This window comes from Xiphias gladius, chromosome 10 (assembly GCF_016859285.1).
Source record: "Xiphias gladius isolate SHS-SW01 ecotype Sanya breed wild chromosome 10, ASM1685928v1, whole genome shotgun sequence".
In the NCBI taxonomy this organism is placed as follows: Eukaryota; Metazoa; Chordata; class Actinopteri; order Istiophoriformes; family Xiphiidae; genus Xiphias; species Xiphias gladius.
In genome coordinates this window covers 23,781,507-23,800,583 of record NC_053409.1, presented here as the reverse complement: position 1 = coordinate 23,800,583, position 19,077 = coordinate 23,781,507, and the positions used below count along the sequence as shown (strand labels likewise).

Genomic DNA, 19,077 nt, shown 5'->3' with positions numbered 1-19,077 from the left:
GAAAATGGGGCAAGAGCAGGAAAGCAACAGTGTCTGCTGGATATAAAGAACTACACTACGCCACTGTGGGCACTGAAACAAAACCACCGGACAAATCCAAAAATCTCCCAAAAGTGTGCCCTCAATACCACCTGCTGCTTTTTTCCAATTAATACCTCTCTTGGTGGCTGCAGTGGCCGGTCCAGGTGAAGACGATGTGATTAAAACTTTGCTCATGTGTGTTTTACGGTTACGTAGTATATGTAATTTTACATTGTAAGATATAGGTAAATGTTTATAACCAATATAACCAGATGGGAATGTCTGTTATTGCTTAATCTAGTGATTTAAATACATGAAAAATAAAGTTATGGTCGCAAAAGACCGGCATAACTCAGTCCTGCTCGTCAGTTAGCACCATTGCCTGCAGTGGCCAAATACAACCAGAAATATGAAATAGATAGCTATTGTAAACAGTATAACAAGACGGTGGAGAAATTTCTATCATCTAATGAAATATATTCATTTTGCCAAACTACCGTAGTCGCACACATTCATAGTTAAAAAAAAGGGGGCGGAATATTTTTGGGGAAATCCAGAATTTAAACTTCAAATGATCTGAATTCAGTTCAAAGCGACGTCTGAAGACTTTTTTTTATCTCACATCTGTAAAGACAAGAAAACAGCTGATGGAAACCACTGACGCAGCACGAGGAGACGCCTGAATCGAAAAGATAAACTTTGACCTCCGCTGACCCCGAGCATGGCCCTGCTCTGACCTCTTAGTCTGGAAAGTGCCCCCCCCCCATCCACACACACACACACACACACACACACACAAACACACACTCTGACAAGCAACTTCTGATATTTCCCAGCTGGGATGACCTGCCCCCACAAATAATGCCCCGCCCTGGCAGGATAGTGAAAGCAGTGTGCCTGTGTATTTGTGTGTGTGAGGCGACAGAGACATCAGCGTCATGGAGTGCGCTCAGTCCACAGGCACACTTGTCTCGTGAACACACACCCACACCTGCATACGCACTGCGTCGATGCGTCGCCGTGGCGACGTCGCAAACCTAGACGGCAGCGCCGTGCATTCATCCTATGAGAGAAAACCCGCCAGTGATCATGTTTACACCCTCTCACGCTGACTCTGTGTTTCAGAGGAGTCAACAATGGCGACAAAGAGAAGCTTTGAACTGAGAGTTAAAACCTCATCTAGACTTTGTTAATTGATCTGTCAAGCATTACTAAGACGGGAGCCTTTCATTGACCTTTTACATGTTTTTCCTCACTTTGAATAAACTCTTCCAGAACCAGAAAGATGTTGCAGGAAATACTGTATATGGCAGGACACTGAGGACGCTGAGGTCATGTCCATGGGTGACCTGGGGAGAGTTAAAAATTAAAACTTAAGTATGGATGGTACTTTACAGGCTAATTCCACTACTTGTAGACTCAGTATGTTTAATTTTAGTAAATGTGAAAAATCCAATTAAACAGAAAATTTACTGGTGTTCATTTACTGGTGTTCATTGCTCTTTATGGTTTTGTTGGGGGGATTTTGACTCATGACCGAAGTATTCCTGAAATCCTCTGCCCTGATGTGCAATTATATTATTACACATTATAGTTCTTCAACTATAATGTTCTTTAACCAACCAAAGAGACCAACCAGCAATCATCAAATCAATATCCACTACGGTAAAAAAAAAAAAAAAAAATGCAGCTAAAATTTCAAAAACTAGTACAACAAATTGCTGACGTCATAAAAAAAAAAAAAAACTCATCCAAATTTAAACATAACTTGCATGATTCAATTGTCCTGATCCAACAAAGCCCTTAAAAGACCCACCGTGTAAATTTCAGCAGTACATGGAGAGTTGGAGAAGTGCAGATTTTCCAAAATCAAGGTCAGTTTTGAACTTGCAGTCTGAATGTGTGTACCTGTCTGGGTCTGAAGGTGGGGGCAGGGTGGGTGTGTCCCTGGGTCGAGATCAGCAGGACATAAAAGTGTTTACTGCTCTGTTTATGATGCCGTTTATTAGTGCGGTGGGAGTGCGTAGGTCCGTCTCATTCTCTCCCTTATTACCTCTCTGTGTGAAACCATGCTGTTGATCTGAGCCACCATGTGCTTCTGATCACCAGGAGCACCCACAAACACTTCCCGGGCTGCTTCCTGTCCCGTACCGGCCTGCTACTGAACCGCCAGCCACGTTCTTTTTTTCTCTTAGTTACTCGACGATCACTTTTTTCACGTCTTACTCTGGAATTCGTCGAAGAGAAAGTTAAAAAAAAGAAAGAAAAGAAAACAATGTTATTCACATGTAGGCTGCCCTGCGCCTCTGTCTGAGCACGCTGAAACTCCTGAACGCGGAACTGGTGTGTTAAGTGTGTTTGCTTATGAGAGCAGGACAGGAGCAGGAAAGCCTCTAATCCCATCATCCCTCCCTCCTGCTTCCCACCAGGACCTGCCTTCACTTACAGCAAAAACAGGCCAGAGAGAGGAGCCTCTGTTTGGGAAAAAGAACAACTGCAGCACAGTTGTCCTGAGACATCTATACCAGACATCTATACTAACACAGCCTGAACAATGCACAGTAGTCCTCCACAGCCAGGACGAAGATAAAATAACTGAAATAACGTTTATATAACCAAAAACTGAAACATCTGCTTTTCATTTTTTGTTGTTTTTTTTACTTCACCGTAAACAACCTGAGACTGTTAGCATTGCTAACTAGTTAGCTGTGCCCTGCAGGTACCTGGAGAGCCCAAAATATCTATGGTAACCGCTTCAGTTACCAGGGTGACTGTGCCGGTAAGCGCCCCGTTCCAGTGCTGCTTACAGTCCTGCTTTGCCATTCATCACAGAGTCGGTGGAGTTTCCTAAGGAGCACGATATGAGAGTATACTGCACACGTGAAAATGTCCAGTTGCTTTCCTTTTCAGCCGGCGCCAGCGTGCCACTGAGCAAAGCGCTCGCACCCAACTGCCTCAGTGGAGCGGCCGAAGCTGAAGCAGTGGCCGGCAGGTTAGGGCTGCGGTTGAGCCGGGCAGCAGGAATGTGGGTTTTATCTGAGACTAAACCAAGGTAATGCCTTAAAAACAGTAACAGTGATCACTTTGCTTAACAATTAATCTCTTGATTATTGCATTTCTTATTAACAGATTTATCGTTAAGTCTATAGCGTATCAGAAAAACAATGGAAAAATGTTCGCAGAGACCAGTGTGATGTCTTTAGGTTGCTTCTTTGTTCTACCAAATAACTCAGTTACTATTAAAACCGCTGTTGACTAATTTTCTGTTGACAATGAATCAATTACGCATCGAATCATATCAGCACTACTTCTCATCAAAGAGCCTCCGATTGTTCAACTCACAGTTGACAAAGAGGTTGACGCTTTCTGGGGGACATACGTTTTTAATGCATCCAGTGGGTGTACGAAATGACCATAATGGCGGACAATTTCAGAGAAACCAGCAGTTCAGTTGCCACTGGGATTTTCTTGTTTTCAAAGTGAACTTATGAAAAAAAAAAAAAACTTTCAAAACTCATTCATTCACATTTCGAGGCAATTCCGGAAACTTTTAGACCCCCACCTACTACATTCCCATTTTAGACTGTACGGTCATAAATGAACACTAATAAAAACTGAGCAATGACGACTGCAAAACATTGCAGCTAACAAAAACTAAAAAGTCCCAACGTTGATTTATTTCTCCAGGACGTGCTTTATGTGGATGTCTTACTTTACAGTTTATGTCAGTTGCAGGCCATTGTATCAGCAGGGCGTCACTACTGAAGGAGGAGTTCAGGTCTATCAGTCTTGTTGCAACCTGTCCTTGTCAAGTTGATAGAGGTCAAACACGACACCACGACCCTTTACGAAGTCTGTGACCAAGTGATGCTTAAAAAGACCAGACGCACACAAAAGCAGAGCTCTTCCCCGGATGAACCAAAATTAAAAGCCGGGGGGCTATTACACGTTTAAAAATAATCCTATGTTTTCCAATTCTGACTTTGTGGTGATACACAGCAGATAAACTGCAGTACGCTGCACCAACGATGAGGAGAAAGTTGTCACATGAGGAAAAAATGCAGCCAATTACCAGATACACCACACTCAAAAATAACATTTCATGGGAGTTTTGAAAATTTTCTGACGTGGGTTATTTAAAAAAAACAAAAACTTGAGTCAGCTCGACTGTCACTGTTCTGCTGTTAGCCAGCACCGCACCAAGTCTCCCTCTCTCTTCTTTCCAGGGAGAAAAAGGCTTCCATTACACTCTGCAGACGGTACAAGGGTTTATTATTTTAGCTCTCCTGGCAAAATAACAGGGAGAGTTGGGGTGACGGAGGGGGAGAGGGGGAGACGTGGGAGGGATGGAAGCCGAGTTTGGTTTCAATATTAGATGTGTCAGCTGCCCTGGATGTGGGGGGGCTTAAAACAGAAGCGCATGTGAGGGCGCGAGCAGAGACCCTGGATCCTTTTGAACGAGCAGCGGCAGCGGAGGCGAGCAAAGACGGATGGATCGGCCAGCTGGGAAAGAAAGAAATGAAGAAAGAAAGAAAATAAGGGGGCGGAGGAGGAAAGGGCAAATCTGAACTATTATACTTATACTGTAAACCTGGTGTAACCTGCTTTGGTAGTAGTGCACTTACTTATGGCCATGCCAATAAAGCAAGTTTGAATTTGTCCTGGCAGACATGAAGAAGAAGAAGAAGAAGAGGAGGGATAGAAGAGGAGGAGGATGAAGGAACGGATCCAGCAGATGTCTGAGCGTGACCACGAGGAAGGAGAGAGAGAGAAAGAGAGAGGAAGGAGGGAGGTGGGAGAGAGAGAGAGAGACGGGGAAGACAGAGGGGAGGAAGAAGATGAAAGGGACACACACTCCCAAGCACAGAAGCAAGCACATACCCCTACCCACTCGCAGCCTCCCTCCATTCCTCTCTGTCCAACACCCGCACACACATATCCTGGTTTTACTATATTCACGGGGACCTGTCATTGACATAATGCATTCCCGGGCCCCCCATCCTAACCCCTAAAACCAAGTCTTAACCCTCAAACGGCCGTTTGAAAAACCTGGGGGGTCCAGAATTTGGGTCCCCACAAAGCTGTTGGACCCCACAAGGATAGCGGGCTCCCTGTTTTCAGACCCCATGAATATAGAAAAACAAGCCCACACACACAGATACACGCACGCACTCACACACACACGCACGCACACACACACGCACAAACACACAATGTTGAGCACTGTCTGTTGGCTCTCTGTTTCCATTCACAGAAATGTAAATGGGGTGCAGCAGAGCCAGACAGGACAGCTCTGCTTCTGGTTAGTGGTCACACACACACACACACACACACACACACACACACACACACACACACACACACACACACACACACACAGAGAGAGAGGGAGAGACCTGTGATGGATACAATTAGAGATTATTGTGTTGTATTGTAATGTTGTAATAGATTTATTAATTAGCCAGTATTCATTTTGACGGATTCCCACGCTTACTGTTATACGGTACGACTGTATTATGGGAGGTTGCGCCGTGCTGCACACTACAGTGGGTAGAAGGTCAATGTCATCTTTATTATCCCGGAGGGGCAACCGGTTGCACGGCCTGCAGTACGGTCGTGGGTCTGAATCCAATGGATCCATCTGTACATGAAGTTTGCATGCTCTACCTGCACCTGCAATGGGTTTCCTCCCACAGCCCCAGGGCCGTGCAGGTAGTGTCAGAATCAGACAACACAGTATGTCTGTCCTTCGGGATGGTCACCGGTCGTAGCGATTCACCACTTGTGTGGCAGACGTAGGTGATCGTAGGCGCCAGCGTCGTTGCTCTTTGGCTTCACCGTGTTTTCAGTTTTCTTGCACTAGGAGTGCTCTGTGATCATATGGTTCAACGTTACAGAACAGTGTAGAAAACAGTGTAGAAAATTACACAGGATAAAATGTGCAAATCTTGCATCCAACTCTCATTTTTATTTCCTATACCCCCCCAGTGTGGCAGGTCGGGCCACCATGGGGCTGATATTGTTTAGTCTGATCCCAGGATACGGAAATTTGGAAACTAGGACCTGTACGTACGAGTCAGCCCTGCGACAGACCGGCGACCTGTCCGGCGTGCACCCTGCCTCACCTTCACTAGTATAAGGCATGTTTGGTTGTGTTTATGACAGCGAAAGAGAAAGAAAGACATATAGAACAACTGTATATGTGGAGAGAGAGATGAATATGCATGAGCGGGAAAGAGAATTAGTATTTAGAGAGGACTTGTTCATGGTAGTAGCACTCTTCATGCAAAGGTTGAGCTAAAAGTGCCTCACAATAAGGAGAAAGACAAAAAACGGAAAAAAAATAAACAGTTGCGACAATACGAGTAAAGCAACATTGGCAAGACAAGTAAAACAGCAAATAGTCGCCCAAAGAAAAAGAAACAAGTACATGACTGTTTGTGTGTGTGGCTGAAGAGCCATTTGGGCCGTAGAGGGGGAGTCAAGGGGCTGAGTGATGGGTGGAACAGATCAAGCCTGGATTGTCTCTCTCTCTCTGTGTGTGTGTGTATGTGTGTGAGAGTGTTGGACTCCTTACAGCGCGGCACACAACCTGCCATCTGTCTGCCTCTGCCAGCAACAAAATACACTCTTCCAGTGGGGTTGGCTCAAAGCAGACACACACACACACACACACACACACACACACACACACACACACACACACACACACACTTGCTAACATGTTTATACATGCACATGGACAGTGTATATTGGCTTCATTTTGTTATCGCCATCCATCAAGACAATTCAGTCAAAATTATTTCATTAAACCAATGGGGGCCATCAATCCAGGTGTCAGCCAGTGAGAGAGAGAAAGAGAGGAAAGGAAATAATGGGGAAAAAAAAAGAGAGAGTGAGAGCAAGTGATATGGTTGAAAGGAGACACGTAACGTTCAATAAAACACCATCAGCCAGTCACTTCACAGCACAAAAATATTTTGTCAGATTTAAATGCTGCCCCAGCTGACTAAGCCCCCCCACCCCCCATGTGCGCCCACTAAAAGCAGTCCTCCTGATACAACACAACGGGCCTCTTTGTTCCCCTCCATGTCTGCCTTATCTGTTAAGTATCTCAACAATTTCCTTAAGGGGAGCTCGGTAATTAAAAACCCACCGTATGTCAACACCGCTGTCAGCCTGCAGGCTGAGCGCCGTCCTGATCTGCAGCCAGAGGTAGAGCAGAGGACATGTACTGTACATGCGTGTGTGTGTGTGTGTGTGTGTGTGTGTGTGTGTGTGTGTGTGTGTGGGACAGAGTGTGCGTACTTGCTGCAAAGACATCATTAGGCTGAAACAGGTAGTACATGAAACAATCAAAGGGCTCAGATACTGATGATTTGAAAACATGCCAGAAAGGAAAGAAAATGAGCAGATATCTGTTAAGATTTAAAGGTTTAAAATGCGTTTGTGTGGGTGCCACATTAAACCTATGTGTGTGCTGAATGGGAATGAAAGAGAAAAGAGGGAGACATAAAGGAATAAAGAGAAAAAAAAACCCACAGCGGAAAAGATGGCAGGGGTTAGACGTGAGCAGAACACACAGACAGGTCCGTATTTTCATCCATAATTCATCAGGTGACATGCAGAGAGAGTTTCAAAGGGCATTAATGAGGTGTATTAATACATATATAGCTGTGGCCTGCAGACAAGGTTTAAACGAAGGCCGCGGGCTGACAGTGACCTACTGATCTACAGCTGTCAGCATATATTTTCCACACCCCGTGAAGGCTCGCCCAGGTGTACACTTAACCCAAACCTGAGAAAGTCTAGTGACCTCTGGGAGGATACGTACAGAGGAAGAGATAACAGTGACAGTGAATATCTAAATCGCTGTTTCAAATTGTTTCAAACTTTGGCACCTGACTTTAAAGCTGCTATGATCAATATTTTCCTAATATCAATGGATTAAAATATGCGAAATAGGTCACTCATAGTGACCCAACAGAGAATTACCACCCGGCTCTACAGACCATTTTAGTTTTCTTTCAGCTCATTGTTTTGGCTGCAGCTTTACTATTTGAGTTCACTCACCGCTGTCATCAGTGACAAGACAACTGTTTTAGTGGAAAAGCCCCCTGTAGGTCACCTGCCCGGCACCAGATGGCGTACAAAGTTAGCGCCTCGCGAGTCAGCATTAAGGGAAAACTAGCAGTTAAAGAGCCAGATATTTTTCTCAGGGGTTGGTGGAGACCAAAACAGAGCTAAAGGGACTTCTCACGTGGACAGAAACGGGACTCAAAATGAACGCCAATGTTACCACGTGTCTGCTGGATGCGTTAATAAGCAACTATTAGCTAACAGGTTCACCACGTCAGTGTTATGTTTACAGCTTGTTTTCACTGCCCTCAAGTGGCAAACAAAACATCATTAAGTGAAGGTTTAAGAAATCTAAACATTTTTTTGACAAACCTCTTTTTTCAGTGAACAAAAGAAGGCGTGTTCTCAAATGTAACATTTTGTCCAAACACACACACTGTCACAAATATTCTGCCTAAATAAAATTTTTAAAAAGTTTAAAATCAGCAAAATTTTTGATTTAATTCAAGATGTACACCGATCATTCAGTGCCAGCTTGCCGACCCTCACAGGCTTCAATATTCAGTCCTACAAAACGTATTTACTGTGTGTATTTTAGTTGGTACCAAAAAAGTAAAGAACTTCAGTTTTCAGCCATAGTCCTGAAATACAAAGCACTTTTTGTTTCACGATTTAGTCTGATTCAGGCTGGCCATTTTCACTTCAGTCTGTGATCTGATATGAAAACCTTTAATAACATTTTGCTTAGCAACAGGCTTTTTCCAGTTGTGCTCGAATGTGTGTTATCCTTGGAAAAATGCTGCGTCTAGACAGTAATACCCAGTGAGTGCTTAATGAAAATCTCCCTAATACACAATGTGCTCAGAAGGACGAGACAACACAAAGTAAATTATGCTATTGAAAAGACATAATTTATTAGATTATTTTTCCTTAAGGATGATCTCTGTGTGAATTCAGGACCTTCTATTGGTAATACATGAATTAATTTTTATAGGTAACAATGTTTTGCTGTAAACTATGTGAATTTGGCTTACAGTAGTCCAGAAGAAGCACCCCACTGTGATCCCCTTGTTAAATGGAACTCTGAATTGTGCTTAATGTTTAATTCCCATCCAGAAAAGTGTCTAAAGTGTCTACTGGATTAAGTGCCTGATGGACTGAGGATAGAACAGTCATTGTTCAGCAAATCGTCATTCACCAAAGCTTATTTGGCCCGCACAGGCCCCTGGCTTGCCAAAAGATTTCTTGATAATGTTGCCAGGGAAATGAACATTCATGCAGGGACACAGAAAGCCAAAGTGCTTCTGCAGAAGAAGAGGAACCGCTTGGTGTAACTTTATGCTTAAGTTGTGTTGAACGGTCCAATTTTCACAGTGTCATGTAAAGCCCACACATGGAGCAGTACTCATTTACATAATAGCATGATTAAAGGGATGTTGGGTGCTCCGCGGATAATTACGCTACCATCATACTTGAAAAAATAACCTCTCGACAAATGCGCACTGGGAAGGCAGAGGCACAGCATCTCTTCAGGGGTAAAAATGTTCAACTTCAGCCAACCAAATTAGCTGGACTGTGTCCTGGCTGAAAAATGTTGCTGTTCATTAACATCTCGCATGAAGAAAAAGAGGGGCAAATTCCTAAAAATGCCCTTTTAAAAAAAGATTCAAAAAGCTGAGGCAGTGATTCCAAGAATCTAGACCCATACCTCTCATACCTCACATCTAAAAACAACATAGACAGGAATAGCCCCACTGATTCCTGTTGGATCAAACTGGACATCAAATCTGTTTACATGTCATCAAACCAGTAATGGTGAGTCCACATCTTCTCTGTTGTTCAGGTGGCGGCTTCTATTTTACTTTCCAAGGAATCATTTGACCGAGAGTGACTCTGCCACCTCTTTCTATGTTGCATATCTGAATTTCAGACAACAAACGGTGCAATTTGTTCAATCTCAGCATTTATCTGATTTTAAAAAACACCAAAGACTGAAGTTAAATGTCCATTTATAAAAATTAAAAAAAAGGTTTTTTCTGATTATTTTCAGAAAGTTGAAAAGGTTCTCAGCGTAGTCCAAGACTAAAACAAAATTTGATCCAGATACCCAGTGGAATACAGTTAATTCTTAGTTCTATGATGGATGCCATACAAACTTCCGACAGATTTTTGACTGACGTGAACGTTAAGTGTTGTGCTGTCCAAAGAGACACATGAGGCAAACAGAGGGACAATGGGGTGAACGGAAGGAAGTTGGACAAAGCGGAGGAGCAGTTGGACAGATCAAAAAAGTACTTGGGTGGTCAGGGACACAGAGGGACACTAGATCTGATATTAAGGTCTGGAGGACCAACTAAATGTGCACTTGTATGGTCTAAAGGGGACTAGAGAGGGGGACTTGGGTAGACTAGAGTTATTGGGCTGACCAGAGGGACGCTTGACCAGACCGGTGGGACATTTGGTTCAGAAAGAAGGGAACTGGAGCCGACGAGAAAGGCACTTTGGGGGACTAGAAAGGATGCTTGGACAGACCACTGGGAAACTTGAGCTTAAAAGCCCCTCTGCTGTGACATTAGGGCAAAAGACAGGTACATATCTCGGTCACATAAACCTTCGAAAAACACTCACCTAAGACGAATCTATAGCGCGTTAGCAGAGGTGAGAACCTTTTCCCTACCCTGACATAAAGAGTGGATGTCTGGACATTGAAATCTGGTTGTTAACGCCGCATGTTTTCCCTGAAGATCCGCACTGAAGGTGCTGGCTGAACACACTATAAGCTGGTCCACACACACACACACACACACACACACACACACACACACACACACACACACACACACACACACACACACACACACACACACACACACACACACACAAGATTCAGGATAACACTGCCACCATCAAAAGACTTACAGAGCACAGGAGAGGTTTCCAAAAGACAAGTGTTTGTGTTGGAGGGAGAGAGGAGAGTGGTAGTGAAAAGACATAAGGAGAGAGCGAATGACAGCGAGAGTGGAGTGACAGTGTGTGAACTTTCTGTGTGTGTGTGTGTGTGTGTGTGTGTGTGTGTGTGTGAGCCTGAGCGTAAATCTGTGGATGGCGTGGTTTTAACGAGTCACCTAACGATCCGAACAACCCCTGCTGATATTTACAGTCCTTGCCAGGGGGGACTTCACACAGACACACACCCAACCATCCACGCACACACACACACACACACACACACACACAGTCACACACACACACACAGTCACACACTGTCGTTTTCTGTCTCTAAATATGACACACATATTTGCTTTCTTCTCTGGCTGAAGGGAGTACTGACCACACACACCAACATGTCTCTTTCTTTCTCTCTCTCTGTCTCCCTCATCCTCTCTCACAACACACACACACACACACACACACACACACACACAAACACACACAGACTCTACGCTATCCTTTAATTTCTATCTTTCTCTCTTTTCATCTTTTTTATTGCCTCCCTTTCATAATCCGCCCCTGCTCATGCAGACATAACATTCACTTAGCTGCAGACTCCACGTAGGCCTGCTCTGTCACACACACACACACACACACACACACACACACACACTCAGATGCAATGGCAAAACTGAATGTGTTGAATTTATATGTCTGCAATTTCACAGAAAACGTCGGAGCTAAGGAGCCAAATATTTCATCTGAGCTCCACAGGGGCGCTGGCAGGAGGTGTGTGTGTGGTCAGTAAATACAGAGGGGAGAAGAATAACACACACACACACACACACACACGCACACACACACACACACAAACACGCACACACACACACACAAACACGCACACACGGCCTCTGCTTATTGTCATCAGTCTCTCACATCGGTCAACTTTGCTTCTCAAGCATTTCTTTTTTCACAACATTTGGAAATGCAACCAGCCTTTGGAGAAATAAACAGCTCCTTGCTCTGAAACAACATTTTGGTGGACTTAATGTAAACAGGGAATTACACCTCACACACACACACACACACACACACACACACACACACACACACACACACACACACACACACACACACACTACACACACACACACACAAACCACAGTGTCTCCTTACCTCACACAAGTATAAATACAGTGCAGAGAATGAGTTTACAATTTCTTCCAGTGAGCATTTTTTAGCCCTGTTACTTGGACTTTTAAAGGGTATTTCCGTTCCTTTTCGGGCATTGTTTTTTAAAGTATGAAATGATCTGTTTGCCAAGCATTGTGGGAAATATATTACTAATCTTTCTTATGTTTAAGGTCTGTGCGTACCATGACCAATCCATAAAAGATTATTTTCTGTAACAGAAAGCATTTTTTTCTCTGCAAAACAAACGTATGGTGGCCCACAGGGGTCAGTGGTCACATCCACGCATTCATCTGAAACAGCTCAACGAAAACAACCAAACAATTTACTAATATTATTAATGAGGCAGTCGCTCAATTACTTTTCAATTTATATTTACATGCCTGCTGTAAACTTTCAAGGGCATTTTTGTCCTCAGCACCTGCTAATTTCTGACCCTGGCGCACACACTAATTCGCAACCCCCCCCCCACACAGTCTCTCTCTAACACACACACACACACACACACACACACACACGCATTGTTACACACACAACAAACAACACAAAATACAAACCTAAGTGACAACTTTGCAGCTCGGTGCTGTGGCAGCTAAGGGGAAATCGTGCCATCTGCCAGTAAACGACAGTCATTCTATCCCTACTGCTCGTCCATCTGTGGACGTGGGGAAGTCTACTGGAGGCCAGGGGGCCGCGGGGGAGACGGCAGAGACATGACACGGGCCAGAGATGCCTACCAGGCACTGAGGCCACTGTATGTGGACTTCGCAGCCTTCTTTATCTCCATGCGATATAGAAAAATGCAAGAGTTTCACTACGTGGGGATAAAAGGGGATAACGTGGACCCTGAAAGTTAAAGATTAAGAAGATAAGTAACCATCAAGGATGTGTTTTGCTCTCCTTCCGAGTTCTAACAACGTCTTCTTTCTGTCTTTTTAAAAATATCGAATAGCTTAGGTTTCCCAGACTGCATGATTAAGATCTTCTTAACTGATTATGTTTTTTTTTAAATAAATCCGAGGATTATCAGAGGCAGTAGATTATCAGATCAACATGAGAAAAACTAATAAACTATCGCTGCTGCTGCTGCTGCTGCTGGGTAAAAACCTTGCAACCTTTAGCTGCTTGGCAAATCAATGTTAGACATTTATTCATTTTCTTAACCTGTAGAGGAACGTGTAATCCTTCAAGTTACCTGAAAAAAGTAAAAATCCTGAAAACATGACGGCATAAAAGTTTTTCAATCGTTCCAGATCTTAGCATCGTGATTATTTTTACTCAAACGCGAAACATGGGCTGTGTTTATAGAGAAGCGAGGCTTTCAGCGGGGTTGAACCTTTGACCTCCACATTCTCTCTGGTCACAGGGTGATGTGCTGAATCATCTGTGCAAATGAGGAGGGATGCAACCTTTCTTCAGACTGCAGCAAACCCCCCCAGTGCACAAGACATCTCTTTCACATACAGTGATCTTTAACATTTCTGCTCATACACTGCGCTGTATGTCGTTGAAAGAGATCTCGGAGCACAGTGAATGCATTATTTACCAGCATTTCTCCCATGACTAAAGGGGCAAACTGATCCCATATCTTCCCTTTAATGCCAAGAATTACAAAAAAAAGAGTGTTTCTGCCAGATTTGTAAACTTGTCAGGATCAAACAAGCCTCTGAAACAACATTGAAAATCATAATGGGACGCCACAACTTTCCCTTAAAAGCCAGCTAGGGAGATTAAAACAACTTTTAGATGCGGGCTTTTTCCGAGATGTTTTTCTGCATCTGTGGTCATGATGGAACCTCTGTCACATTGAAGGCAGACAGCACTGACTGAAAAGGCCAATAAATAAACCCCACCTCCGTTTCAAATGAGATTTTCAGCATCATACTGAGATGAAAAAAAACTTTCCATCTCAGCAGGAACCATCCCTGTAGGAAACGTGGCTGCACACGTTGCACGTAACCACCTGACCTTCATCCACTTCGCATCAAATTAATCATCACACCCCAACATGACAAACATTAGCGACTTGAAACGATATCCTCCCCAGAGCACTGTACCCCAGCTGTATTCAGCCACGCCTGCACACGGTGCAGGTACGCGGAGATCACAGCTTGAAGGCCCACCACCCGGAGGGGTTTGAAAAAAACACACACTCTCTTTTTGGATGATGCCAAGCATGATAGGCCGTGCTGGCTCCCAGCGGCGAAGGCAATCAGGCGCACAGAATCACAACATGTCTAATGTAACACTGAGGTTTTACATGAGAGAGGGCAGGGGGGCGGAAAGACGAGAGGTCAGGGATTTTTTTTTTTTGGGCTGAGGAGGTAGGAGGATACAGGTCGGAGGCTGTCGGATCACCCTGATGCAGGGCTGTTTGTGAGTCGTTTAAGGCGAGGTCACACCGCGGCCTTTCAAGTTTTTAAATTCTTTAAATGCAAAAGCCTAAAAGTCACGCCTCAAGTCAAGTCTTTGGCTAGTTAAGTCTAAAGTAAGTCAAGGTCAACAGCAGTCGAGTTTGGAGTCTTCATTTTCGTACCTCAAGTCTGTGTCTGAAGTCCCGAGTCTACATCTCCGGTCGGAACTCAGTTATTCCGAGGATAGTTCTGACACGCACTACACACACACACACACACACGCATAAGTTGCTGAAAGCTGTACGTCCATGTTCTTGCATATGCACGCACATACACACAGGGTAGATCAGATTGCATAAAACAGCTGGGTCCTCTCCAGAAAGCTCCCAGCTCCTCGTCTTACTTAATGCACTGTAGCGTGTTAAGTGTGTCAAAGACTCATTTTAAATAACTCTTGCATAAAAAAGAAAAAGGGAGGGGGGAGGAGAAAAACCAACACTTGGCTAACTCCTCAGAAAAAGATTACTCTGCTGTGTTAGTTTTTTTTTTTTTTTTGCACAATATGGAGAGATTAAAGCAAACACAGTCGACGTTTACTTTGGATTGATCTGTGGGTATTTCTCTGCCTCAAGAACAAAGAGGGAAAATTGCGCTAAGCTCAGCGAACCGAGAAGAGTCCAATTAAATCCTACTCATAAAATAATAAAAAAAAAAGACTCCGCCACATTCTCATAAACAATAAATGCGCCTTTTGAATTGCCCCTATTTGAAGCGATGAACACACGCAAAACTGGTTTTAAGCAATGTCATATTAGTATGGAAAATGAAGCAAGGAACAACTGAGGAGGACGGGAAAATGTATGGGATGAGCTCAACGCTGTCCCTTGTTTTCTTGTTTTTGGACGTCCAGGTCTATAACTGAGTCTCAGTCCAACCTGAGGAGGATTCTTCTGAGCTGTGCTTTGTCGTTGTGCTATAGGAAAAGTGTTGCTTCAAGTTTTTTTTTCACCTCATGCGTAAGAAAAGACGCTCGGTTTGTCCAACCAGCTAGTCCAAAACCAGAGGATTCAATTCAGAGTGACATAAAACACAGCAAATCCCCCCATTTCAGAAGTCAGTATTTGGCATTTTTCCCTGTTAAATGACAAATGACTGACCAATCAATTCATCAACTAAAGCTTAAAGAAAAGTCGTGCAGCTGTGTGATCTGTCCTGTTTCTCCATGTGTTGAATTTTTATGGACTTTGAAGGAAACCCTTTCATTGTTCTAAACCATGATCCCTTCAACGGCATTTTCTACTCAAGACTTTTGCTACAATGATGACAGGAAAGGTGTAAGGCACAGGTAGACTTCTCTATGAGGCGGCTGATCAGCGCTTTTGACAAAAATGTCCAACAGCAATGCCTTAATTGTATCTTCATGAACTAAACCTTGTTGCTTTGTGTCCTGAAAAGTGTCAGATTGCTCGATGATGCTGCAGGAGTTCACTGGTGCCTCTAGCTGAGCGCTAACGTTTCCCTGAAGACATTAGCAGTATTGTTTCAGCGGCGGTAGCAGCAGCATGTAAGGCAGTATCAAATATGCCAGGGGGCCCGATGCTGTGTCCTACCTGTGGGCTGAGCGGTGGGCAGCCTGGCCGGAGCGACGCACAGAGGCAGAAGGAAGGAAAGCCAGAGTGAGCACCACAGAGCCGTCATTCCTCTGGACGACGCGGTGAGACCCAGAGCAGCAAGGCCCAACTCAGACAACATCCTCCGTTCGCATGCTGTCCAGCAGAATGGCGGCCTCTGACGCTGCAAGAAACGATCCAAGAATTCCCCGCCACTGACCTGAAAAACAATAAACATGAGGGAAAAATCGATCGTAGCTGAATGTTAGGGAGAAGTCTGGGAGTTATTCTGGCCCACAAGTGGCTGTGGGAGAACATGCAATCAAAACAGAAATCAACAGAGTCTGAAATAAAGAAAAGTAAGACTGTAAAATTAAACACAGTAAAAAGAAGTGCCCTGGGGTCTGCACACACGCTACCATATTCTGACCTGACATTCCACACAGATTTCAAGGCTTAGGGTGGAAATCCCTGTTCGCAGTTCTTCTCAGAAAACTTTCTCAAAGCACCTGATCGTTCAGGTGGCTGGATAGGAGCTCTGATATCGGAACGGCTCACAAAACCTTCTGTGCCATGCCCCCAGCGTAGAATACAAGTTCATTAACCAATCAGTTAAGTTTGCTGCAGCAGGATTAGCTGAGGAGAGAGAAAAGTCTCATTATTTCAGACCTAAACAGCCTGTCAATCCTTCCACGGGACTCTTTTCTGCTTGAGAAACTCCTCCGCATGGTTTAGCAACCGATTGACACGGATTCACTAATCCTCCTGCAGGATGAGGAATGCCGAAGTCTACAGTATCGGTTGCCCAACGTGCCCGGAGGCTCGCGAAAGGGAGGAGGGAGAGCGACGGCCACGGCGGGCGACGGCGGAGTGCGCTGCTCTCTGTTTGCTTAAGCAGGGAGAAGCTGGAATGCGCCGAGGGTTCGAAGAGAAAGCTCTAAGAGAGGTGCCCAGAAAAGCAAAGCAAAGCGCACGCACACACACACACACACACACACACACACACACACACACACACACACACACACACACACACTCAGGCGCATTACCACTGTTAGCTCAAACTTTAGCGGCTCTGTCCTGCTTCAGAATAGCTTTGGCTGTGAGACGCCCACCCCGACAACAACGCACGCACAGGTTTGGCAAACACGCACACAAACATTTCAGATTGGGCTTTGCCTGCACACACAGAGGTGTATTGTAGACACACACACACACACACAGTCCAGAGAAAGGTTGTGTTGTCTTAAGTCTTAGCAGCACTGTTTTTCTTTCCCTCAGAGGACCTGTGACCCACTCCTTGCTCAGCACAAAGTGAAGCCCAGGCCGGTTGTGCGAGGCTCTTCGACGCAGAAAACCCCGCAAGACCCACGCGCACTGTCCTCATCTAAACACCGCCACGGCACCTTTCACGCTTCAACGTACCGCGCACTCTTATGTTCTCCGTGTGCACTCCGGAGAGCTCTTCCTCTCCTCTCTCGGCCCATCCTCACCTTCTTACAACACAAGACGCCCACACGCTGCTGCGGTTTGTTTATGCAGCGCGATAGGGCCTTCACTCTCCAGGCGTGGAGGTAGCTGATTGCAGGCCTCTCTGATTTGAAACTTGTGTTTTCTCTGGCAGGCACACACACACACACACACACACACAGACAAAGAAAATCTCAGCTTTTTATGGGCACTTCTCTTGAGGAGCTGACGAAGCTTCAGATCTGGTCGATGCCATCGTGCCGATCCGTTCAGACATGTATGTGAGAAGAAATTGGGGAAAACGTTACAGGCGTTGTGTTGAATAATTAGGTGAGAGGCTTTAGTTAAGACTGGCTCCTGTGCAAAGCGAATCCTTGAACTGCAGGAGAAGCATTGAAACATGACTGACGGCACGAAACCGAAACAAATTACAGTCCTGTGTACGAGCAGTAGGTCGTGTATGCCCTTTCCCGACAAAATGGTCACCTCGTGTCCAAGAGTTTATGAAATCTGGAGTCATGAAACACCACTGGGATCTTTTTTTTTTTTTTACACCAAAGTGGACACGGAGACCATCGGGAGTGAACCGTCAGACTGCACGTCCAACTGGAGACACTGATTTCACTTAACAACCTCAAGAAGCGGAGGGGAAGAAGAGGCGGCGGTGTGGACCACAAAGACACCAGCGCGGAGTTGAAAGCCTCCAAAGTGTTTTCATGCTAATATTTTCTTAAAGCATGAAAGGGAAACGCAAACCACGGCTGTGAATAATACATGAATATTAATCATGCAGAACTATCTCCACATTGTAATAGCTCGGAGGCAGAGAAGTTCAAATCCCTGTCATCCCTCTCCCCTCGGTGGGGATCAATGCGAGGAGATCACATGCTAGTCACACCTCTCCGGAGTGACAGTAATCTTTAATAATTAAGCCAGAGAATCAACAGCCAGAGCCAGATTGACTTTGTCATTTTGGGAAAAGGGGATTAGAGGCTTTTTTGGGGGGGGGGGGGGCACAAGCGCAAACAGCAGCCGGGCAGAGGGCAGAAGGGTTGGTGGTGGAGAGAGAGACAGACAGACAGACAAGAGGGAAATCTTCCGTATCATCTCCGCTCCCTCTCCTGCTCCCCTTTTTCAGATTTCTGCCTTTTGTTCCCGCATCTCTGCTCCTCGCCCTCTGCCCCCCCCCCTCTGTCACGCCACAGCCCCTCTCCTCAGCGCGATCACTCCAAAGCAGCCTCGGGTGAGAAGAGATATCGATCTGCACTCCGGAGCCGTCGGAGGCGCAGTGCGACTCCAGGTGGAGCGCGCTGCGGGCGGTGGACTCGGGCTCACCTCGGGCTGACACTCGGACGGATGGCGTAAAAAAAAAAAAAACCCCGTCTCGTCGTGTGTCCTCGGCTGCACGACACCTGCCTTGT

At 45.1% G+C, this 19,077-nt stretch overlaps 1 protein-coding gene across 10 annotated transcripts in view; it reads right to left on the bottom strand.

Moving 5' to 3' along the window:
* The window catches only part of fgfr3 (fibroblast growth factor receptor 3), an 81,241-nt gene that overhangs the window by 58,682 nt on the left and 3,482 nt on the right, over positions 1-19,077 (bottom strand). For 8 of the 10 annotated variants that reach the window (XM_040137631.1, XM_040137634.1, XM_040137632.1 and 5 more), the window contains exon 2: positions 16,187-16,406. In XM_040137631.1, the coding sequence (XP_039993565.1) occupies positions 16,187-16,406 (220 nt within the window). Of the gene's footprint in view, positions 1-16,186; positions 16,407-17,611; positions 17,671-18,142; positions 18,239-19,077 lie in introns of those variants that run through there. The other 2 variants (XM_040137639.1, XM_040137638.1) reach the window with 2 other exon arrangements.